The following is a 25,488-nucleotide window of genomic DNA, read 5'->3' on the forward strand; positions in this document are numbered from 1 at the left end:
ATGTAAAATTGTAGTTTTATTGGGAAAGGAGCATTGGAGTTACAAGGAACCCCTTTATTAATGCAAAAGAAGCGAGTTTATGGATGAAAAGTCATCCAACAAAAGCTTGGATCTCGGATGTCTTTTTACCCATAAGCTCTCTTCTTTTGCATTGAAAAAAAAGAGTTCTTTACAGTCAGGGTTGGGATTGGAGTCAGGCTGATTTTGGAGTAAAGGAGCCAGAGTTGAAGGCTAAATATCTCTGAGTCGGTCAATTTTCTTCCGACTCCACAGCTCTTCTTGTAACCCTGAAGCATGTGCAGGCAGTTTTGCCAGCTAATTTGTGCCTTTTACATGATCAGGGTCTTAAAAAGAAACCTTGGCGAACAGCACCAGTTAAACCAGTTTACACCAGTTAAATTTTGATTCTTCAATCATCATTTTCTTTCTTTCTTTTTTTAGAACAAAATATTAACATCTTAGGTATGTGTAAATTGACTTAAATAAGAAGAATTTAGTGGCTGATTAAGTTCTGAAAATGGTTGATTTATAAGAAAACGAAATAATGCCAGCTGTGTTTATCTTTCAAAGCATTCCAAACAGTACAAGGAAATTTTTTTTGAAGTTTTAGATTCTATATATATATTTTTTTTTCATCATTTGAGATTAAAAAAATGTATCTTTCAAATTATTCAAGAACTTTTTCCTGCTTTAGTTTGAAATTACACTTTTTGGTTACTTTTTCTTTTGCAAAGAAGTTGTTCATTGCGAAACTATGAAAGTGATGTGTGAACAATACAGTAAACCCTTGTTTTATGCGGGGGTTACGTTCCATGGAAATGCCGCGTAAATCAAAACTGCATAAATTGAGACCTAATACTAGTGTTAAAAAAGGGTTTAGGATCCGTAGATAACAAAATACTTCATTCTAGTGATGACTAATGGTATAATAAGTTTAATGGGTACTTATGTCGACTTTTATGCACAATATGCATAAAGAAAACATAAGTTAGTTTCATGTTTTGTTTATAAAGAGGAGTTGGCTATGATAGTCTTTTGGCAGTCATTAAGAATTTTTCTCTGTAATTCTTTGCAGAGCATTAACGCATACATGATCACTTGCCTCATTTCCATGATAGAATCTTCCTTCACTAACAAATCAGAAAGATTATTTCTATTGTCTAGGAATGGCTCAAAATTTTCAAAGTGAACGTTTTCGGTTGTGTGTCATCAACGTCGATATCCTCACTGGTTTCAACCTCCTTTGTCACTCCTAAAAGCTGTTCTTCCAGTGAGTTCTGAACTGTGTGAGTTTAATAACTTTACTTCTGAAAAGAGCTCTGGAACCAATCGCATAAAATGTCTCCAGTGGCCCAAGCTCGATTATTAGCATGCCAAAATGCAGTTGGTTACGCATAGTTTGCAATCTTTAGGAGTTAGGCTTTTGAAAGAGGGGAAAATTTTATCTGTTTGCATTACCGCATCTGCGTAAAACCAAAACTCATCCGCATAAAGTAAAATAAAGGTGTCAAATCTTAAACCGCATAGAATAAACCCGCGTAAAACGAGGGTCTACTGTATCTGTGAAATAATTGTCAGACGTGCGGCACCTAAAACAGTCTTCTGACCTCGTTAGATTTTATAATATTTGTCAGACTGTGCATGATTAATATGAAATTAAAACTCAATAATGTTATTGGTTTCTTTAAAAAATATTTAAAAAAGAAAAATATTTCAATATTGATACTACAATAAATATGTAAATGAGAAATTCCTATGCCTGCAGAACATAGTAGAAATATAGTACATTTTAAAGCCATAAAACAAAAGAGAGAAGTAGGAAAGATAAAAGTTCCCAGAGGGAAACAAAACTTACAGTAACACTTTTATATAATGATACTGCAGGGTAATAAGTGCCAACATTGATATTTTCAAAAGCTACACCCATATTCTTTCCATTTTTGTAAAAGACAATCTAAACATAAAATACAGAAAAAAAATTTAAACACTGATTAAGTTAAAAGTTATATTTAGGAGGAAAATATTCAATTGTGCATGAGCATATTTACTTTACTTCCAAACAAAGGTTTCATGTTTTTTAGTTCTAACTGAAGTTCATCTTTTTCTTCATAATAAAGATAACTTTTGAATTTCACAAGAGGCTAAAAATAAAAATGGAACAAGAGATAAGTTAAATATATGAATAAAAATTAGTGCCTTTCATTGAAACGAGTTATAATTTTAAGATAAAATATTATGTATGAAAAGTTTCAGACACAAATCAGTTGCTGATATTTAAATTATGAATAACACAGCTGAGTAATTCCATGTCAAATAAATAAAAAAAAGTTTTTGACCTTACCATTTCTAATTTTAACACAATTAGTATGAGGGACTGGTTGACCAGATAAGTAATCCTGACAAGTTTTAGAATTCTACTTTAAAAATTTTACAAAATACAGGGCTGTTAATAAACTGAAAAAGTACAAAAAAAAAAGTTGAGGCATTCAAATGACTGTAACTTCTATCCTAATTACAGTAGAATAAAAATTGAAAAGACATCGTAAAGTTAAAGAATAGAACTCTCTATTGGTATAAAACATGACTTTCTCACAACAGTTTTAAGTTTCAAGGTTCACTGTGCATCAACGGTGTGAACGTTTTCAAGTGTTCAGCATAGTTCAATTTACCGTTAATTTCATCCTTGAATGTCTCAAAACATGCTACCTTAGAATTTCTTTTAAAATATATGTAGAACAGTGATGGAGCTACAAAATATATTTTTTTGGAAAAATTCTAAGAGGGCGTGTTTTGAGATATTTAAGGTCAAAAGTCACGGTGGATTACCTTGAAACTTAAACCTGTCATGAGAAGGCCATGTTTTAAACCAATAGAAAGTTCATTATTTGACTTCACAATGGTTTTTAAATTTTTATTCTACTGCAATTAGGATTGTATTTACAGTCATTTGCATGTCACAACTTTTCGGTTTTTTTGTACTTTTTCAGTTTGTTCACAGCCCTGTCTTTCGTAAAATTTTTAAAGCAGAATTCTAAAAATTGGCAGAATTACTTATCTTGTCATAAGCGTCCTTCACACGAAATTTGATTAAAATCGAAAATGGTGAGGAGGTCAAGAAGATGACTGACCTGACGTATGGAATTCCACAATGTAAAACACGTGAACATTCCTGATTTTTTTTCAGTACCTTGCCATTGCGATCTCAATCTAAGTTTTAGTATAGAGGAAGAATAGTGTTAGAGCTATAATATATATATATATATATATATATATATATATATATATATATATATATATATATATTTTTTTTTTTTTTGAAGAAATTATAAGGGGGCATGTTCTGAGATATTCAAGGTCAAAAGTCACAGTGAATGACTTTGAAACTTAAACTTGTCATAAGAAAGTCATTATGTATATCAATAGAAAGCTCTATTCTTTAGCTTTACAATGGTTTAAATTTTTAAGCCGCTATAATTATGAGAGAAGTTACGTCATTTGAATGTCGCAACTTTTCAGGATTTTTTTTGTACTTTTTCAATTTTTTAACAGAGTATTAGAGAGAGCAGGGGTATTTCATAAAATTTTTAAAGTAGAATTCTAAAATTTGGCAGGATTACTGCCAATACATTACTACATATATGCCCCTTACATCAAATGTCATTAAAATCGAAGATGGTGAGGTCGAGAAGGTGATTAATCTGACATGGAATTGCACAATTGCTAGTATATGATATTGCATCACTGCTGTGCTAAGCACGAAAGTCATATCTGCTCTTTTTATTAAAATTGCGTTATAGTCACCAGATTGTTCTTTGTCACACATTTCACCTAAACATAATGTTGTATGGGCATTTGTCAATGGGAAATACTTTTTGAAAACTTCTGAAAAAGTTGCATTGGAATCAAATACATGAAGGCTGAAGATTTTAAACCCCAATTTCTTATTTTGAACTCAGCTGCAGAAATGACTTTTGCACTTAGTACAGCAGATCAAGCTATTCAATTACTATTTAATAATATACTTATAAATTTAGTATACAACAAACGTTCAAACAGAAATGGGAGGGGAGAGTAAGAGTTATAAATAACATAAGGCTTTAATAAAGAACACATATAAAGGGCAGAAAAGACAAAACTGACAAAAATCTTTTTTCAAGAGTTGTCACACAGCAAAAGCTGGATTTGATTTTGGTCTGGTGATTGAAACAACCCCAGTTCAAATCTCACCTTCCCATTTAAACCACAATTTCACTGCACAGCTTCTTTAAATTAATGTCCTACTAGTATATGTTGCACATTTTATGGCACTATTAAGATTATGTATAACACTATTTTTTCAGCAGATTTGTTGACGAACTATGCATCGATTATGCAGAATTTTCTCAAAGTTTTTTACTACTGCTGTGTATTCGATTCAATATTAAACTATTACTCATGTGGTTAAATGACTGTAAAATTAAAAAACACATCAAATCCATAAGATTTTGGAAGAATTATTTGCATTTAAAACTAAAAGATAATGATTTGCAATGTAATCAATAAAAAATATGAAAATATTTTCTAACATATGAAAGAGGCGCTACTTAAATCTAACAAAAATGTTTACCTTATCTTTATAAATAGGAGGCAACACAGGTTGATTTGCTGTATGTGGAAGGTGTATGAGGAAACCAAGAACATCACCTTGTCCATAGCCTTCATCATTATAATGATAGCCCTTGCTTTCATGGAATTTAGTACTTTTCCTTGATCTCCATGAATAACTAAATTTGTCATACCCCAAAGGTCCTTGTAGATTACCTTTCATTAAAAAAAAACATTTGTTTTGTATGAAACACATAACATTCAAACACTTAATATTCAAATACCCTTCACAAAAATTGTAGAAGTAGAAAATTTCACGAACAGTGTACTTTCTTTTTTCTAAAGTATAATATTCATCTCAAGTAAACTTAAACTAAAACTTAAAAAAAACTTAAAACTCACAGTAAGTTAGCGTATACCTCCTGGAAATGATGACTGCATTCATACTTTTAAAATTAGTATTTCAAGCACAATTTTTTTTAAAACTTTTGATACACAACCAAACTTGTTGCCAAAATTGTTTCATAATAAGAAAGATACCAAAAACCTTATTTTGAAGTTATTTTAAAAGATGTTTACAAAGTCTCTTTTAAGACCTTCTCAATATTTTATAAGAATTTTTGTAGCTTTTAAATGATTAAGGAAGTGTAAAACAACCAAACAAATATCAATGAAATTCTTTTAAATTCTAAATTTTCCTCCGGAAATGTACTAAACAGTGTGAAGTACTAAAAATATCAGTTAAACATTTTTTACTTTCTGATATGAACAAATGTGTGGCTATAAAAATGAATATAGAGTTAGAATTTATCCCTCATATTAGCATTAAATTTCCTACGGATCAGATTTTTGATACAAAATGATTGAGCATATTGCACCTCTGCACTGACATAAGCTAAATATTAAGTTGCAAAAAAAAGGAAAGAAGAATTAAAACACTAACTAGATAGATCACTAGACGAAAGGGAATTTTCGTGTCGATTTCACAGATACTTTCACTGATGACATAATAATGATTTTGCTTTTTATAACGTATTTCCTCGCAGAAGCCGGCACACGGCAAAATTTGGGGGTCACCAGATTTTCAATAACACTTGCCTGATCCTTTCCAGCATGACAGAAAAATCAAGGTGAGGGAAAAATTTAATACTATAAAAAATATATGTTCAGCTTGAAAATGGATATAAGTTCTAAACGTATCTTATTAGTATTAATAAACAGTTTTATTTTGTAAATAAATTTACTAACAATGTCATTTGTTATTCTAACAAGAAAATATTGTTTAATAACGAATAATCTTATAAAAAATTAAATTAAAACTAAGCAAACATTTAAGCAGTAAGTTACCGCCCCTAAACCAGTACTAAAAATTTTACCATAGCAATTCCAATAAATAAAAATTAAACTTACCTCTCTAAAAGGAACCTAAAATAATTTATTTAAAAAAAAATGAACAAATTGCAGTAACAATGATTGCTTCTGAATTAATTACTTTATTGTCATATAATTAAATCCATTAATAATGACCAACCAAAAATAACAAGCACATATTATATGCCATACAATTTTTTCGAAAGAAGGTTACTTTTGGGAATATTTTTTTTTTTCTCCTTACAGTTGTTTGCTTTCTGATTGTAACTGAATGAGGAAATTTACTTTTGTTATATTGCAAACCTCTAATTATACGGCATGCCGGAAAATTCGAATTTCCTGGAATACTGGTCAGCTTCGCCGTTTTCCAGCCTGCCTGCTAATACGGTATAAATGATTATTGATGTGTAAAACTTACATTAGCATATCATTATGACACATTTAAAAAACTCAATTAACTTTATAACTCTATTCCTATTTGTTCAACGATTATAAACCTTGTCTCAACAAACCTGACACAACATCAGAGCAAGTTTAATACAGGGATGAGAGTGGTCAGAGAGCAAAAAGGAGGAAATCCAAAAAATTACGTAAAAGGGATGATATCCAAAAAAATTTAGTGAAAGGGATGATATCCAAAAACGCATCAAAATAGAACCTGGAAGTCATGATATCCAAAAATTCAACAAAAAAATGGCTAATTTACCAGTTTTAAAGGTAATATGTATTTAATTAAATATGAGTAATAATTTTGTACAATTTGCTACATTGTACCATTTCTTGCAAGGGTGTTTATTCCTAAATAAATCTAAATTTTGAAAAAGAGGCAACAATTTCTAACCCGAGTCCTTGAACAAAGGGTTGGGGGAGCCAGAGTTCAATCTTGGCTGCATCACACAATAGTGTCAACTTTTCATATTTTTTAGAGAAAAATACATTTTTTTCATTAAAAACATTTGAGTTTATAGTGTTAAACGAGTGAGAACATAAATTTTAAAATTAGATTTTTGTAAAGTAAAAATTTACAACAGAGAGAAAAATCTCAAATTTCTTTATGTGGTAGAACATACTTTTCATAGTAAGAATTAAAAATAAATAAATATATATGTATATAAACGATTGGTTATCTTTTTCCTTGCATTGGAACCTAAAATTTGTTTTTGAAAACTTCCTAATACAATTTTGGAATAAAAAGAACAACTTGCAGTTGCCTCATTTAATCATGAAATCTCAAAACTTTTAGCAGGTTGTAAAACCTAAAACCATTTGAGATTCACCATAAATATTTTTTACACTTTCTTAAATACACAAAAAAAAGCAGCCATGCCAAGTTAAAAAAAAAAAAATCGAGACTGTGGGTGCTAAGCCACATTTTTTGATTGAGTTTTGCATTTTTTCTAAAATAAATTAAAGAAATAAAGATATTATTGAAATGATGAATAAAATAAGCGGATATAAGGTAGAAAAGAGTAAAAAACCACCCAACAATAAAAATAATTGAAATACTTTCAGGATGCAAAAAGATTGAAATCTCAAACGAGGCATGCAACTTTCGGCGTAGCACGTGTTTGACGTCGTTGACATGATTCCAAAACGTACGTTCTTGGCAGATATCGCGGAGGACGAAGATTCAGTGCGAAAAAATAGAACAAGTAAGAAATTGGAAACCGAAAATTTTAAAAAATCGTATTTTTTTCCGATTTTTGAGAAAAATAAGGCTTGAAAGAGGCAAAAAAAAGAGGAAAAGGAGGAAAGGTTTTAAAAGCCAACAGAAAAAGCCGGAAAAATCTCATCCCTGTTAGTAAAATCTTAGAAAAAGGAAACAGTTACCTAATGGCTGAGACCAACCAAGACGAGTGGCAGCACCATCAGGCATTTCATCAATAGTACATTCAAAATACCATGTGCCTCGGTTAACACCTAAAGTTTAAATTTAAAACAAATAGTTTTTTTTCTCTTTCTGTAAATAATTATTTGAGATTGCAAACTTAATTCAACAAGCAACAAGAGATCTTACCATGAGTTGCTCTGACCATGCAATAGCCCTTTTCTCCAGTTACAGACAACCTATCCTCAGATACCTTTAATTGAGGTGCTAAAAAAGAAATGGATTTTTAAAAGTCTATGAAAAATTAAAATACTTCAAGTCTGAAATTTTCCCCCAATATAATGTATGTTAAATTTTATTTTTCATCCATTCAGGCAAGAAATAAAATGTGTTCATAATTTATATTTGTCATCCGTTTTTTAATGTGTATTATCAAACTTTCATTTCCAGGAAAAAAGGAGTGGTTTCTAAAAATTGAGGGGGTTTTTTAGTTTAGGGTGTAGTAATTTTACTTTAGGGGGGGTGCTAAAAATTACTGTTCTGCGTAAAACCTGGGATAGGTACACCACTGTATATGTGTAGATATTGTGTCTGAAATATTTCAACTGTATTAAATGGCTAAGAAAGATAAAGCGAAGTACAAAATAAATTGCATGCATATATTTTGGGGTTTCAAGGAACTCAATACAATTTTCCCTTCAGAAAAAAAAAAATCCTAGCAACCCCTGAAACCCATGCATGCAATACATTTTGTAATTTACTACACATAAGCTGTTTCTTTTATCTAAGAAAGTTATTTATAACGGGCTTATTTAATCTTTGCAAATGTGAGATGAAATACAGTTACGATTTTTTTTTAAATCTAGAATTTTAAGAAACAGTAATTGTACATAACAGTTTATGTCTCTAAGTGAATTAATAGTGTTTTTCCTAATTAAAAAAGGCAGCTGCATTTCAACACGTTTTTAAATCAATACACACATGAAAAAAAAAAATTCTTACTTTGGAATCAATAATAAAACTACCATCTTGAAAGAAATGCTTTCAATTAAAAACAAAGTTACAGTAAGAAAACAAATTTATATGAAAATCTTAATAAAATAACACATCCCAGAAACGACAAACCTCTATCATGCAATGCTATAAGAACATTACTGGGAGTCAATTTCCTGTACAGCCATCCAGGAATAGGTTTACCAGCCCAATCTTGACTTTCATCAAATTCTTGTCGAAAAGGAGCATGAGGATCGGGTTCAGCCAATATGTATCGGTAGCCATCCTTGTTGAATGGATGTTCCATTGGATAACCATTAGGTGGCAGTTTAGGCATAACTAAATCACTGTTAAAACAAGAGAAAATTACAAAGCATTAACATCATGTATTTCCTAGAAGAAAAAAAAATGCATTTCACAACATTGATGAACAGCATTTGAACTCATTCATTTTCTTTGAAAATGAGACGTTAGTCAACCGTAAGATTGACGGACAATGTGTTAACGACTACGTCCACATAGAGCTACTGGTTGACTGCGATTGGTCGATCACATGATAGCTAATGACGTCAGTGGTTAATAATCAGTTGCTCACCAAGCGAGACCATCAAACGCTTTTGGTTCATAATGCGGTTACTTGCACAGACAAATAATGCACACGTGAAAAATATATTATTGGTCAAAAATGTCATGTAGTTCGATAAACCAATCATCCAGCTTAAACTGGGGTCAACCAGTAGCTCTACCAGAGAAGCTAAATGAATGACTTCAGCAAACAACCAGTTAACCAGCAGCTCTATTGGAAGGTTACTGGTTAGTTATCAGCTAACCCCAGTCGACCAGTAGCTCTATGTGATCATAGCCAATGTATGAAATTTCAATTTGGAAACAAAACTGAGAAATTATTAGCAAGAAAAAGTTATGTTGTCAATATCTTTGTGAGTAAATTTTATTTCATGCAATGAACACCAAGTGTCATACTCAGATGAGTGCAATTGGATTGAGTAAAAATTATAAAAGTCAAAAGCACATAAGGTTACCTTTTAACTCTTTTTCCAGCAGTTGACATCTGGTTATCAAATATTTTTCTCTTGCTACTTCTACCTTTCGAACTAAATGCAGTTCCTATTTAATGACATTTTTTTAAAAAATTTGCACATAAATAGTTTCAAATACAAAAGTATTCATATAATTACAAATGTACTTCCAATAACTTTTCATTTATTTTATTGACAGGGGAAAACTAAATAAATTATGCTGTCATGACTTAGATCCAGCCAACAAATTTTCTAAAGTTATTCTTCAATCACAGAGTATGTTGAATATTCAAGAAAAAAAATAATAGATGATACCCAAAACAGACAGATAAGAAATTGCTACTATTTTTTTAAATGATACAATGACATTCTCACGTGTTAAGGCACATTTTTAAATAAAGAAAGTTTTGCTATTTGAATTTCAATGTTACATACATTGTAAGGGTATGAAACTAGCAACTAAATAGAGTTAGTTTTTATGTTGAGAGAACTTCCAGGAAAAAATAATTTTTATCAGATTTTAAAAGAAAAATCAACAAAATATGAAATTTAATAGAATGATAATAATTAGTTTAATAAAATAATGGATAAAAAATTTCAAACATCATTATTATGATTTTCTGTATAACTCATAAGATATGATCTCATAAGATAGGATAGGATAAAATAATCGTCCTTTTCTTTTTTTTTTACTTACCACCTTGGGATGAAGATGAATCAATATTTAATTTTTGAGGGCCTCTAGAAACACTATCATAGCTAGGACCAATTTTTGCCAAGTCCTACAAGAAAAATAGCAATAAAATTAACTTAAATAAAAAAATGAAAGAATCAAAGTAAATTTAAGTATTGAAGTGAAGATGACTTCATTGCCACAGTTTTTGTAAGCCAACATTAAGAGAGCAATAATTCAAGTATTAACAAAAATTATTATTATATGTGCTACACACAACTTAATAACATAAGTGATGATCAAAAAGTGCAATTAATTTCCCTTGCCTAATTTTCCAGCAAAAGCCAATCAAAAAGAACTACCAAAATATATCCTGTTATCTTTGTCAGGAACAAAAAATATTCACCACTAATTTGCCATGATCCATACTACTTTGATGTCTTTACATAAATCAAAAATGTATGAAACATGAGTTACTTTTAACGTGCTTAAAATACACAATGCATTTGTTGAAAAATGTTTAGATGACTGAATTCTTGCTTTTGATAGAAAAACAATTCCACCTTTGAAAATATCAAAAACTAATAATGAATCAAAATTTGTTGGGTTGGATTAAATTAGTTAAAAACCAGAAGCATTTTTTGCATTCACTTTTCAATTTTAAACTCTAATGAGAAGTAGTTACATTTAGCGTATCATTACAAGAAACTTCAGTACACACTTTTAATTTGAGTCGACTTCTGTAATAACTCAAAATAATATTTACAGAAGAAGCTGGAACATAAAAACCTGAGATAATTAGTAACCCTTTAAAGTAACAACAGAAAGCATTCAATATTTTTAAATATACAACATATACAAAGTAAAAACAATATCGGGTTTAATATTTACCTGATTTACTAACCCAAACATTGGATATGTTGAAGAGTTATCATCAAAATTTTTTTCTTCGCACATAAAAATATCTGAATCTTTCACCTTAAAAAGAAAAAAAAAAAATCCTTAACATGACTTAAATAAAATTTAGTGTAGTTACATAAGCAAATATTAAATCAAACTTTGCTTTAATAATATCTTTATTTTGTCAGCATTTGGATAGAGTATGGGCTAGTTTATCACAGCTATGAATACCAAATTGAAAGGTAAAATAATAATGATAAACCTACAACAACAAGTTAAAATCTTTAACAAAAATTCAAACAATTGGGAATGAGAATAAAAATCAAAGCAATAACTTTAAAATGAAGATTAACTCTCAAAAAGAAAAGAGAGAAGAGACAAATTATTACCATAACTTTGTGAACAGTATTATGCCAAGTCTGCTTTATTCTTCTCTGCATAGGTGTTAGATGTTCCCAGTTAGCAACAATGTATGGAATGACTTCCTTAAATAAACAAAATTTTGATAAATAAAATATACTTTTATGTTGCAAGAAGTTGTAAGAATCAATTGCACAACAAACTAGACAAAAATACTAAGCCTGAAGCACAACTTGATAGTTGATTACATGGCTGTTTTTTTTTAATAAGTAAATAATAATAACACCCACCCAGGAAATGACTATTGAAATCAAAATATGCTTATTTGTCATAAAATACAATAATAAAATAAAATATGTATTCGAAATTTCAGTTTTACATGAAAATAATAAGTGAAAAACCTTAGTCTCCAGAATCTTTATATGCTCCTCATAACTTTTGTCGAATGTCTTTTCATCCATAAGCTCATTATTTTTTGCATTGAAGAAGGCGTTCCCTGTAACGCCAAAACACGTGTCTGCTGTAATTTACAAATTTGTGCTTCTTCTAATGTTGTTTTGTCTTACTTTGATGCTCTTCATTGTTTAAATATTACATTTCGTAAAAATAAATTTACGAAATTTCAATTAAAATATGTTTAAAGAATTTTTTCTCTTAAGGTATGAAGAGTATAAAAGAAATTTATCAAATAAATAACTGTTTTAGATAATTATAAGACAGCTTAAAGCATTTTCTTTGAATGATAGCCATTTAAGGATTGAAACTCCGAATGAAATTTTTTAAAAAATTTGTGCAGCTAAAAAAAATAACCTAAAATGAAAACTTCAGAAAAATTTATTATTTGGAACTACTTTGAGAAATACTAAGAATATGATGGGGAATTTTCTTATTACCCATTAATGATCAGATACATGCTGCTATTTCATGTAAAAGAGCAAGAAAAAATTTCAATCACGGTGTCCATACATATTTTTTAAAATTTTCATATAATTCAATCAAAAATGCAGTATTTCTGGTATCTCTTTATATTAAATAAAAGTAAGGTTTCAAAGAAATTCTGGAAGGAAGTCTGTGGCGGGCCTGCGTCCAGGAGACCCCATAGCACATACAGCCTTGAAATTTTCTACAAAATTACTTTGAGTCCCGGAGGTTTGCACCTGGGGTTTTGTTTTATAAAATTTGAATTAGTTTTCCTATAATTAATTTTTTAAGCTTAAATTTCATATAAATTGCCTACTATTGCATATTTAAGGGGGTGAAAAATTACTTGCACGTGTTATTATTACATATCGTTGGAAAGGATAGAATTTTCCGTGTTCTACGCAATTTGTTTCCATGCTCTAACTTAAATACGGTGGGAGTTATTTTGTTTTTAGCTTGAACTTTTTTAGGCTTAGCTAAAATTTAGGCACTACTTTCTTCATTAAGTCTACCAGTAAAAAATGAAGGAATCGTTCGAGGGGAGTTTTCTTTTTGACATCACTGGAAAGAACGACCTTTTTCACTTTAGATCTAACTCGACCTATGGTCGAAAAACTTAGCTTCTATCTCCAAAGAAAAAAAGTTACAAGCAGTTTTAATCAAGTTCGAAAAATCTCTTTTCAGTTCAAATTATTGCTGTTTTATTTGGCATTGCCATAGTTATGTCTTTTCGAATTGTTTGTTTCTTCTTTCTTATTCACTAATTTTAAAGGTTTTGATTGTAACAAAAAATCTTAGGCTCAATTCAAGCCCCGAGCTAAAGAGCAAAATATATTACAAGAGACCACAAATATGAAAGTGACTTTTCAAATGTACACAACTGCAGTTTTGCAATGTTCAGGAGCCTCTTAGCCCTTATCACTCTGCAAGTTGTTACAAATTATTTTGAAAAAAGGGGAAGGGGTGCTTTTTGTTCCAAAGGGAGCTCATAATACGTTTTTAATCTGTTTCTTTCTAATCGAAGATTTACATTTCTGCAAATCAAATAAGATTACGAAGCAAACTTCAGGGGTTGGTGAGCGTTAGCCAGCAGGGAACAGAATCCCCTAGTGTTAAAAAAAAAAAACAGCAGCAGCACATTTAGACATCCTGAATTAGAGTTGCGAGAACTGCAGTACAGAAAAGAAAAACATTCAGTGGGAAAAATGTTTTTTTTTTCTTTTGGACATTGTGTCCATTGTACTACGATGTGTAATGGTTATCTACAAAATTTTAATTTTGCCACTTACATCCTTTTACTTCTCACTGCCTCAACTGTACTCCCATTATAAGAAGAGGGTGATATCTAGGGTAGGTTGTTATTAGGGCATCTATATAAAAGGTACATATAAATTTTCATTTTCAAATATGTGCCAAACAATATTTGATTTATCAATGCTTCTCAACATGAACAATGGTAATCACTTCATACAAACAGTTAATTATAAGAATTTAACCTTATCTTTAGAAAACATAGTACGGGGTTGACCATCTGCAGAGGACTGCTGCATCAAATTAGCTATAGCAGTTCCACATATCTGACTGAAATCTGCAAATTAAAAAAAAAGTGATGATTAAGTGACAGGAATTAAGAAAGCCAGCAAGTAAACATGCGAGCTTGTAAACATGCAATACAAATAAGTTGAATTGAAATAAGTTTTATTAAGAGAATTAATACGATAAACATACTACATTAATTTGTACTTTGTATGACTATAAATAAAAATGAGTAGAAATATACTTGGAAATTATTTAAAATTGATGTGATATTTTTTTATAGTTTTTGAGTACAATTTTAAGATAAACTATAATATAAACACTCAGAAAAGTTTGCTTCAAAACAAACACAAATTTTTATCAAAAACTTTGTATTCATACAGACGTTGTAGAGGAAGAAATGTATAACTCCATAAATGTCTTTCAACTTAAAAATCAAACCTTAAACAATATAAGCTATATAACTTTATTGCCTGTTGGACTGATTTCACATAATACTTGATTAACTACTTAGCACACACACAAAACCAATTCAATGTTTCACAAAATTTCTTAATACTGCTTTGGTAATTTTAAGTTATTATTATTATTATTATTTTTGCATACAAATTTAGAAATTCTAAATATTAGTTTGTTGTAGATTCTATAATAATACTTACTCGGCTGCTTCTTTGAAAATGTCTCGATGCCAGTTGCTGAACAATGTTTGCAACAGAATGTGTAATAAGTCATAAAAGGAAGACATTTTCTAAAGGAAAAAAAAAACATTTTTGCAATCAAACCAACATTGTTATACTAATCAGTTGAGTACACAGAATAATCTTCTTTTCAGAGAAAAAAAAATCAAGGATTTTGACATAACTATATATTGCCTCTTCAGAGCAACAGTAAGATATCTTAGTGTTATTTCTGGGATTAGATGTCTTACTGCTGCTCTGAGACGACGAGATGTGCATTAAATGAGAGAAAACAAAACAATTACACATGATCTTTGTTGTGAACCGTCATTGTCCTACACTCAGTCAAGGGTGCATTCATGACCACTCGATCACTGACTGAATGTAGTCTATGGCTCCAAGGGGAGTCATTGAGAATGTTAAAGAGACGAAACAGTGAGATGGGATTAAGAGCGCTGAGAGAGAGGAGCTGTGTTAGAGGTCCCTGGAATGTTGCCCATTTCGGTATTACATTGTTTGTATCTATGTACAAAGTGATTCTCATCATTTGCAATGTGTTGGAAAACCGTCCCAAAAAATAGATGCTGTAACAATGACTAGATGTTGTAAGAATCTTGATTGTACACAATCATACATGAATTTCATTATTATCAAAAGTGTACAGCAGAATGGTTGATAGTTTGCCTGATTTATTTTTTACATGTCTTTTTTTTTCCTTAAATTAGAATTAAACATTTAAAAGAGATAGGTTTAAATTTAAACTACCAGGATAAAACTTTCACAGTACAATTTGAAAATGCTGGCTTACACGGTATACCTCGCAAATAAAAGTTAAGTCAAGTGATGCATGTTCAACAATCATAATTGGACAAAAAAAAAATCTAAAATTTTCCAACAAATCCTAAAAAAATAACCAAACAGGAAAAATTTTAAATCCCCCGATTATAGGAAAAGCCTCAAAACAAAAGCTAGAATTTTATTTGTTGAGAAAAAAATGGCAACAAATCTTTCTTCTCAATGATTTTCTTCACACTACAAATTTTAATAAAAGCATTGTTCAACAATGAATTTCTAATTAAAGGCTTACCTACATTTTAGCATGAAATTTGTCAAAAACAGTTATAATTCACATCCTAATTATCTTGGAACTTTGGAACAAATTTAATCTCAAGCAGAAAAATTAGGGGTTTCTATGGATATTTTATTCTAACTTTCCTGAGCATTTTTTCGCCCTCATAATATAGAAAAACACCATTTTCGGGTCCTAATCTCCTAATATTAAAATTTTAACGGTTCAGTACTTTTTTGGTGTTTCAAAACCGCCCTACATTTTTCCTCGGATGCCCAAGTACCTCCCTGCCAAATTTGGTCCAGATCCGACGTAAACTGTGGATTTGTATAGGGAACATACACATACAAACACATACATATATATATTCTTTGTTTTATTTATATAGATTGCTTACCCAAGAGAAATGGTAATACATGGCTCATGAAACCATTTGGAACATCCACCACATTGTAATTCTACAATGTTTAAATTTCTTCCTCGGCGACTGAATAAAAATGAACAAATAAAAAGTTATGCTCAGTTCCAATATAAAGTTATATCAGTTGAAATGACTAAATAAAAAAGAACAAGTAAAAGGTTAAATTCAATTGTAATATAAAGTCAGTTACTTGACATAATACAGATCAAATAGCCTTTCATATTATTTCATGCCTTAAAACCAGGGCTGTGGAGTCGGAGTCGGAGTCGGAGTCGAAGAGTCGGAGTCGGACTGATTTTGGAATAAAGGAGTCGGAGTCGGAGTCGTTGGAAAACATGCCGACTCCGACTCCGGGCTTCTTTTTTTCTTTCCTTTTCACTGACTCTCCTTGCATTTTTTAAAAATTGATTACCAATTGGTTCGATTACATGTATAAAAAGATACTAATGAGAAAATAACTGCCATTATGGCAATCAGCTAGCTTGAATGCTTACCGAACTTTCTGTAGCCGTCCCCTAGTTTGCTTGCTTTTTAACTTAACTAATAGTAACTGTCAGCAAACGGTTTTGTTGAATAACATTTTCAAGTAATCACTTTCAAATAAAAATAGAAATATAGTGTTTTGTTCTATCTCAGTTTAAAATAGTAAAAGAAACGTAACAAATTAGTAAGTCGACGCCTGTAGCTAAGGTTGAAACGTTTAAGTGTGATCGGCAAATTCAAAGAAGTTCTGGCTCGAAAGCACGAATCCAAAAGATTCGATGAAATAATCTAATGTTTTTTTCTTTATTAAGACTATTTCTGTAAGCTTGGTTCTCACTAAAAAGTATGTAACAAAATAAGTGTAAAAAATTTCTTGATTACAACACTCAAGAATTGCAGTTAATCTTAAAATCTTCATATTTAGGTTAATTCTAAAGCAGCCAATAAAATTTAAATTAAAAAATTAGCGAAGAAGAAATATAGGTACAGTAAAAGCTATTCGTACAAATTTGTATACCGCCGCGTTTTGTGTAAAATTAGCTCCTGACGCATATGTGCCCTATTTTCGTTGAAATTTTATTGATGAAATATAATTTAAAATATATTCGTGAAAATTTTCAGAATTAAAGTATTTATATTTTTTATAAACTCTGAAATTAACTTTGGGTGTCATCTATTAGATGGATGTCACCAGGGGCAAACCACTCCCTCTCAAGAACTTGGATTTAGAAAAAAAGTTTTTCTTCTCTCAAGTTACAGCTTTCAAAAATTGAAAGCACACGATTTGATCAATATATATTTGTTAAACATTAAAGGGGGGCAAATTACAGATAATCATTTTCAAAATTTTAAAAAGGGATTTTTAAGTCATCTCACTTTTTAACTCGTAACTATTGGAAAGTTTGATTTTTAAATTGAATTTCTAACGTTGTATGACGTCTTGGGTTTACAATAAAAAACAAAATGCTAAATTTTCATAAAAAGGAATTAATATTTCAATCTCTGTTAAGAGGTTTTCCCCCTTCCCTTGAATGGAGAGAGGAAGTTTAAAAAATACAATTAAAAAAATTAAAAAAAAATCCGGAGTCGGAGTTGGAGTCGGAGTCGGGCGTTTCAAAATCCAGGAGTCGGAGTCGGGGTCGGAGTCGGCCATTTTCCTTCCGACTCCGCAGCCCTGCTTAAAACAACAATTTTTCGCGAGCTTTCCGTTGAATTACAGTAATTTCCAAGAACTTTAGATTTTCTCATAATTTAAAGAGATCAGCAGATTTCTTTAAACTCTCTAAGCAGTCTCTGTAGCTGTCTTCTAAAGCAGTTTCTGTAGAAAATTCACAGAAATCTGCAGAATTTCCGCAGAAAATTTGTCCTCTCACATTTGAACAGAACTGTTCAACAGCTCAGACATATGTTCTGCGACATATGTTGCAAATTTAGTAGCATTTTCCTTAGGGGACTTCAATCAATGTGATAAAATTGTGAATGTATTTCAGGCTTTCTAATTTGATTCATAGGAGTTCTCCAGTACCGTGAACATATTCCATATAGAGGTAACTAGCAAAAATACCCAGCGTTGCCTGGGTCAGTAATAACTGTAAGAAACAATTGCTACTTTCATTCGTTTTATGTTTTAGCTGAAAGAACTCAAAACACACCTCTTTGACATGATTAAAAATCGAGCTTCTTCCTTACTTATAGAAGTAAAATAGCAATAATATAAAAAACAAAACAGTATTCATTCAGAAATGAAAGAACGACGTTTAAGAATATCAGGGCTCCCAACATATTTTAGCCATAGAAAAGGGTAAAAGAGGACCACTTTGAATCAAAAAGGGGACCAAAGAGGACCAGTTAGGATTAAAAAGAGGACCTTGAGAGGACCATTCATAGTTAAACCCAGGGTAGCACCAAAAAGCAAATTAGCTGCCTGGCAATAAATACATGAAGATAATTCGTTAATTAGCCAAAATAATGATTTTTAATGATAAATCCTTATTACCTTCTGTACATCTGAACTTCTCATCCATTGAATTATATTATTCACACAAACATTTGGATGGGGGGGGGGGAGTGACAAGCAAACATGTAACTGACCATCTTACAGAGTAACTTTAATTGTAAAATAAATTTTCTACTACTTAACAGGTAAAAACTGGCTAGTTAAAAATAATCACCCAAGTGACCGATCAATCAGTGCACACCTAATAAAGACTTTTTAGATACAGTTATTACAGTAAACACCTTAGCACATAGTAGTTAACAAAATTTTTCACATAACCAGTTTCAAGAGAATTCATTTTGATATAAGGTACCGCAAGACAAGAAGATATAGTTTGGAGGCCAGGAGGTCCCCCTCCCTCTCCACAGCCCTTGGTTTTTACACATATTTCCAGCCTAAATATGGTAAGTTTATATACATATGAGAGTTTATGACCAAACACCAAAGCAGGAGGTAATTTCTGGCTACGTTACTAAGTTCAAAAATATTAGAGGTTTGCCAAATCGTTTATTAGTATGCTAAGTATCCAAATCATTTCTTCATATCTATGTATTATTAGTTCGGGCACCAAAAAAAATATTGTAACTGTCTTCAAGTAGATATAAAAATCAGTGAGAAAGAATTTTTTTTTATTGAAGTCACCATACCCAAAAATACACAAATGATGCTTAAGCGATAAATATACTGAATGTAAATTTGAGCCTGCTTTTACCGAATAACTTAATGTAATAAATAAATGTGTAAGTTTAGATTCATAGAGCTATATTTTCAAATTGAAAATACTCATTATGAGTACTTAAAAAAATAAGAATACAAAGTTTTTTAGTTTTTAAAAATAAAATTAAATAAAAAAATTTGAGGTAGCACATGTCAAAACAGCTTCCAATTTTAAAAAATATTAAAATAATTACAAGATGCAACAGGATTGAAATCTTGCACACAAGAATCAAATTTTCGCGATGTTCACTGTTGGCATAATTTCCAAAAAAAAAATATTCTCTAAAACTAAACATGACTAAAATTGAACATAAAATATGCTGGTCTAGGATAGCATATGTGAAAATAACATTCAATTGCCCAAAATATCAAAATATGTACAAGACGCAAAAAGATTGAAATCTCAAAAACAAGAAGCAATTCCTCGCGAAGTTCGAGTAAGTGCAATGCTGCTATGGTTCCAAAAATAAGAAAGTTTATTATCTATTAAAATTAAACAAAAAATAAGCTAATCTATGATGGCATATGTCAAAATAACTTCCGATTGCCAAAAATATCATAACATTAACAAGATGCAAAAAGATCGCGAAGTGCGAGTAAGTTCAATGTTGCCATGGTTTCGAAAAAATAGGAATTTTATTACCCATTAAAATTAAACAAAAAACAAGCTAATCTATGGTGGCGTATGCCAAAATAACTTCCAATTGCCAAAAATATCAAAATATTAACAAGATGCAAAAAGATTGTAATCTCAAACACGACAAGCAATTTTCCGCGAAGTGCGAGTAAGTTCAATGTTGCCATGGTTTTGAAAAAAAAAGTAGTCTCTTATCTATTAAAATTAAACAAAAAAATAAGCTAATCTATGGTGGAGTGTGTCAAAATAACTTCTGATTGCCAAAAATATCAAAATATTTACAAGATGCAAAGAGATTGAAATCTCAAAACCCAGCAAGCAATTTTCGGCGAAGTCCAAGAAAGTTTGATGTTATCATGGTTCCGAAAAAAAGTTTATTATCTATTGTAATTAAACATAAAATAAGCTAATCTAAGTTAATGAATGTTAAAGTAACTTCTGATTGTCAAAAACATCTAAATATTATCAAGATGCAAAAAGATTGAACTCGCAAACACAGGAAGTAATTTTTCGCGATGCTACATATCGAACACAAGTTCAGAAAATTGCACTGATGAAAAATTCTTGATTTTTTTCAAGTGCGTACGAACCCGTGAGAAATATCGGTAGCAAGATGCTTTGATTTCACGTCATAACTCTTCCCCCAAACTTCTCCGTTTGCTAGATTTCCATGTTACAGCGGTGGGAGGAGGAGTAATGACGTCAATCTGAAGCGAAATAATACTAGAAAGTCAAGTTCAATAGAAAAACGGCACCGTGGCAGCGTGTTCGGGAATGACATAAGTCAGCACACAGTATCTTTTAATGTAATGAAAATTTTTTAAATCTGATTGTTTAGTAAAAACAATACAAAAGTGGACAAAACGGACCAAAGTGTTAAAAAGCGGTCTAAAGCGGACTTTACCCTAAGAAACGGACTTTGGCGGGAAAAGCGGACCATTTGGGAGCCCTGGAATATAAAAATTTGAAGAATTTATAAAACATGAAATCAGAACTTATCAGTTAATATATTTTTCTCTCTTTTTTTTGTTGAACATACTCTAAAACTTTCTACGTATGGCTATTGAAATACAAACAGTTTTTTAAAAATGTAGCCGCCCATAATCTCTCAGTAATTTTGGGAAATTTCAATTATTGTAGGTTCTTGGTGCAATTTAAAATGTTACTAAATTTGCGGTTATCATTTTGAGATACCTCGTATAATACTCCCCCTCTCTACTTTGTAAAACTATCTGTTATTAATTTTTGTCAAAGAAATATTGTTGCCAAATACTGAGATATATTTGGTAACCATAAAATTATGTTAAATATTTTCAGCCGAAACAAGTAGTAAAACTTGGTGAGTGTTTGAAATTGTGTACAAAGACAAATTCATAGAAGTTTTTGTGCTGTTTATGGACTTGCCTAATTTAGTTAGTGGATTATTTTACAATTTAACAAACGATTTAGAGATTCTTTTAATGGTGATATTTTGGTTACATGGTGAAAGCTGAGAAACATTAACACGTAGTCTTTGGATTCAAAAACAGCGCAGTTGTACAAATTGCCTTACGTTACAATTGAATCATTGTAATTAATAATTGGTAACTGTTCTAATCACTATGAAATTAATATTAGATTTAGTAACTGATTTCCAATTGTATGTTTGATGCATAAACTTGATTGTTAGTGATAAAATTACAGATATTTTGCAAAGACAATCTTTCTCCCAGAATAGGAAAAAATACTGCCTATATATTAAAGCCCAGGAGCTGAAAATATCTTATGTGATTAACAAAAATGGGTGTAGTATTTGAAATCAGCGCACCTAATAGAATAAAAAGTCACTCATTAGCCATAGCTGCCAACCTCAAGATAAAAAAAATAGGAGCACTTAAGGGAAAAAATAGGAGCAATGAGGGTTAAAATAGGAGCACCAAATAGGGCCTGTGCTAAACCTTCCTTCTGTACCGTAAGCTTCTATAAGTTCTAAGCACCATTACAATGCGTTTCTGAATTTTCATGTTAGATTTTCAACAAAACTACAACCAAGTATAAGATAAAAATATTTTACATTAAAAAAGCATCATTACGTAGGTACATATTGAAAATTAAAAAAAAAAAAAAAACATGATTATTGTTTGATTTAATAAAAGTGCAACCCTTTTTAAAAATATTCCTTTATACATATCCTACATATATTGAAAATGCATTGCATAAGAACATATTGAAGATTTAAAAAAAAAAAAAAAAACACGATTACTTCTTATACTTGGAAGTAAAGCAACTTCATAGTAAAGGTCAAGACTTGGAAATCTTCTAAGTGGCCAGTGACCACTAGACTCCAAAAACTTAGTAGCCACCACTGTCATCAAGTTTTGAAACACAAACTGGAGGGGAGATGGGGCAGTTTTTACAACTTTCATGAAAAAAATAGATGAATAGGACTTCACACATTTTAAAATAGAGTCATTCAATACTTTTTTTGTACATGGAAAATTCAAGTTAAAATAGATTTCTGATTTATTAAAATAAATAAATAAATAAATGAGAAGTCAGCAGGAACCTTCATTTTAGATGAAATGGTATCAGCTTATAGCAAAGCCTCCGAGGCAATAAGGAACAAATACAGATAAAATTTCTCTTTCAAAAAAATAATTTAAAAAAAACCATAACTTTTTGCCTTTTGTTATTTTTAATAGTTTGCATTGAGACAAACAACCAATTCTGTTTTCGGAAACTTAGGCTATTAATAGTCTTGTCTACTTCCATGTTGCAAATGACCAAACATGGCAACAATGCAAAACATTTAAGATGATAGATTTTTGAATTTGTTGCATTAAAAGTAATTATAAATAATTAATAATCCTTAAAAAAACTAAAATTTAGATGAAATAGACAGTTTTTAGCACATTAACATCCAAACCAATCAGGATAAAATAATATTCTGAAGAAAAATTTTTTTCATTTTTCAAGAAAAAAATTAAGAATTTTCCGAAAAAAAAAAAAAGAAGCCCATTTTGCATTATTTTCAATAGTTTGCATTGAATAAACATCTAATTCCGATTTTGAAAACTTGGCCACTTTAAGAGTTTTGTGTACTTAAATCTCGCAAATGACCAAATATGGCGACTAAGTCAAAAATTCAGATATAAAATTTTGAATTTGTTGCATGAAAATAATTTGAAAATAAAAAATCCCCATGAAACTACAATTTAATTGAGAATCTTTAGCACATTCGTGTCCAAAGCAATAGGGATAAGATGAAATTTTAAATAGTATACTTGTTTTCATTTCTCAATAAAATTATTTAAAATAACCAAAAAAAAAAAAAAAACATTTTGTAGCACATTTTGCTGATTTTCATTAGTTTGCAGTTAAAAGAAACCCCCAATTCTGCTTTGTCTTTGAAAACGAAAGCACTTAAGCATCGTCTACTTCCATCTTCTGAATGACCAAACATGGCGGCTACGTTCGGCACGTAGCTGAAATGCTCAATGAAAAAACGATGTTCTCCGATCGATTAGCGCTCCCACTCAGTGTTTATCTTGACACTAATGCTTCCAGGGCATAAAATTGCCTCCTCTTTTGTTGAGTTTGTGCACAATTCCTACCTTCCAGGATAGGGAAATTTCTTCTTTTTCCTCAGAAATCAAAAAGTGTACAAGCAAAGTCAAAAAACGGAGTTTTTTGGAATAAATCGGATTTTCGGAATACGCAATAAAAATCGGAGAAACTCCGGGAAAAACGGAGCACTTGGCAGCTATGCATTACCAATGGCGGCTCTAGTTTTTGCGGGGCCCCAAATTAAAAATATTAATGATTGTATTAACTATAGGGATATCCATCGTAAGAGTAATGTCCCCCCTCTTATATGTCTACTATGAACGTGATCCCTCAAAAAAGTGAGAAAAAATCCCTAAAAACAGCCTTTTAAAGATTTCAACTTCTCAGTTTCAGCAATGCCTTCCACCTGGTTTACAACTTTTGTTAATTTATAAATGAAACAAATGTATATTGATATAATTTAATCCTAATTACACCTAATTAAAATTAACTAAATATTTTTTTCTTGATCCCCACATGTATACATCTTATCATTGACTTTGGAGGGAGGGGAGTATCAGGAAAGTGGTTCAAGGACCATCTTAAATAAGATATAGAATATCCTTAGTTTGAGGGGGTTCGGGGGTATCTCCCTTGGGGAAAAAATTTGAAAACTAGACATAAAATTTTGCATTTTGAGACCTTATATAAGCATAATTCAAACTACAAAATATCAAAGGCAAACCAAAACTTTTTATAAGTTTCACTCTTTTGCAAATGAAAAAAATGCAAAATAAGAATTTTTCTTTGGTTTGACAAATCGACATTGATCGACAGAGAGATGAGAAAATATAACACATTGTCACTTGCTCAAATGTTTTTCATAATAACTTCTTTAAACTAAGTTTTTTAGAAATAAATAATAGCCTATATTTCTTCCTGATAATGTAGCTATCTACGTTGAGAAAATGGTTCAAATCGGTTCAGTAGTTTTGAAGCTTACCATGGACATACATACTTGTAGAAGTTGCCATTTATGTATAGAAATAACTGAACAGGGTTAAAAATAGCGTTCATGATGCTGGGATCATACAGAGAGGTCAGCCTATGTTAAATGGAGTTTCACTGGGACCATCAAATTATGTTCAGAATGCTCACATTAGGGAGTGTTCAGATAGAGGGAGTCCACTGTATCATGCACAATGACTCAGTAATACATGCTTATAAACATCATCATCAAAAGAAAAACTTACCAGTAACAATTTTGTGGATCAACAGGTAACTCATCAATAGACAGTTTAGATTCTTTAGACTCAAATGTTGAATCTTTACATTCTGTTAATTTCTTTTCTTCTTCCTGAATAGAAGGAGTGTTTTCTTTGTCCTGAACCTCCATGGAATTTTCGTTTGAGATGACAGCACTGGCTTCAAGCATATTGTTGTCTGAGGAAGCAGGTTCCCCCTCCACAGCTGACAACTCTTTGGATTCTTGTGCATCATCGCTACTGAAAGATGTTAAATTTTGAAGATTTTTTTCCACAGTCATTTGATTAGTCTCGGCTACAGAATTAGTATCAATTTCACTCACAACTTCTGTTCCACCATTTAAATTAGTCTGTTCACTGTTTTTAATGTCTGCTTTATTTTGGTTCAAATCCCTAATCTTCTCTTCCAAACTAAAAGCAAATAACACATAGATTTTTATTTTATACTTCATATGTATAAAGAAGAAAAGGTGTATGTATCCATAAAGTCTCAAA

The 25,488-nt window shown here is 30.8% G+C and overlaps 1 protein-coding gene across 1 annotated transcript in view; it reads right to left on the reverse strand.

Annotated features, from left to right (window-relative positions):
* The window catches only part of LOC129221398 (set1/Ash2 histone methyltransferase complex subunit ASH2-like), a 36,210-nt gene that overhangs the window by 7,391 nt on the left and 3,331 nt on the right, over positions 1 to 25,488 (reverse strand). The window contains exons 2-15 of the mRNA XM_054855870.1: positions 24,982 to 25,404; positions 16,347 to 16,436; positions 14,863 to 14,951; positions 14,164 to 14,255; positions 11,776 to 11,871; positions 11,378 to 11,464; positions 10,511 to 10,595; positions 9,817 to 9,901; positions 8,909 to 9,123; positions 7,973 to 8,050; positions 7,786 to 7,875; positions 4,607 to 4,800; positions 2,049 to 2,141; positions 1,856 to 1,954 (exon numbers count right to left, since the gene is read on the reverse strand). Coding sequence (XP_054711845.1) covers positions 1,856 to 1,954; positions 2,049 to 2,141; positions 4,607 to 4,800; positions 7,786 to 7,875; positions 7,973 to 8,050; positions 8,909 to 9,123; positions 9,817 to 9,901; positions 10,511 to 10,595; positions 11,378 to 11,464; positions 11,776 to 11,871; positions 14,164 to 14,255; positions 14,863 to 14,951; positions 16,347 to 16,436; positions 24,982 to 25,404 — 1,816 coding nt within the window. The remainder of the gene's footprint in view (positions 1 to 1,855; positions 1,955 to 2,048; positions 2,142 to 4,606; positions 4,801 to 7,785; positions 7,876 to 7,972; positions 8,051 to 8,908; positions 9,124 to 9,816; positions 9,902 to 10,510; positions 10,596 to 11,377; positions 11,465 to 11,775; positions 11,872 to 14,163; positions 14,256 to 14,862; positions 14,952 to 16,346; positions 16,437 to 24,981; positions 25,405 to 25,488) is intronic.

The sequence above is a fragment of the Uloborus diversus genome, chromosome 4, assembly GCF_026930045.1.
Source record: "Uloborus diversus isolate 005 chromosome 4, Udiv.v.3.1, whole genome shotgun sequence".
NCBI lineage: Eukaryota > Metazoa > Arthropoda > Arachnida > Araneae > Uloboridae > Uloborus > Uloborus diversus.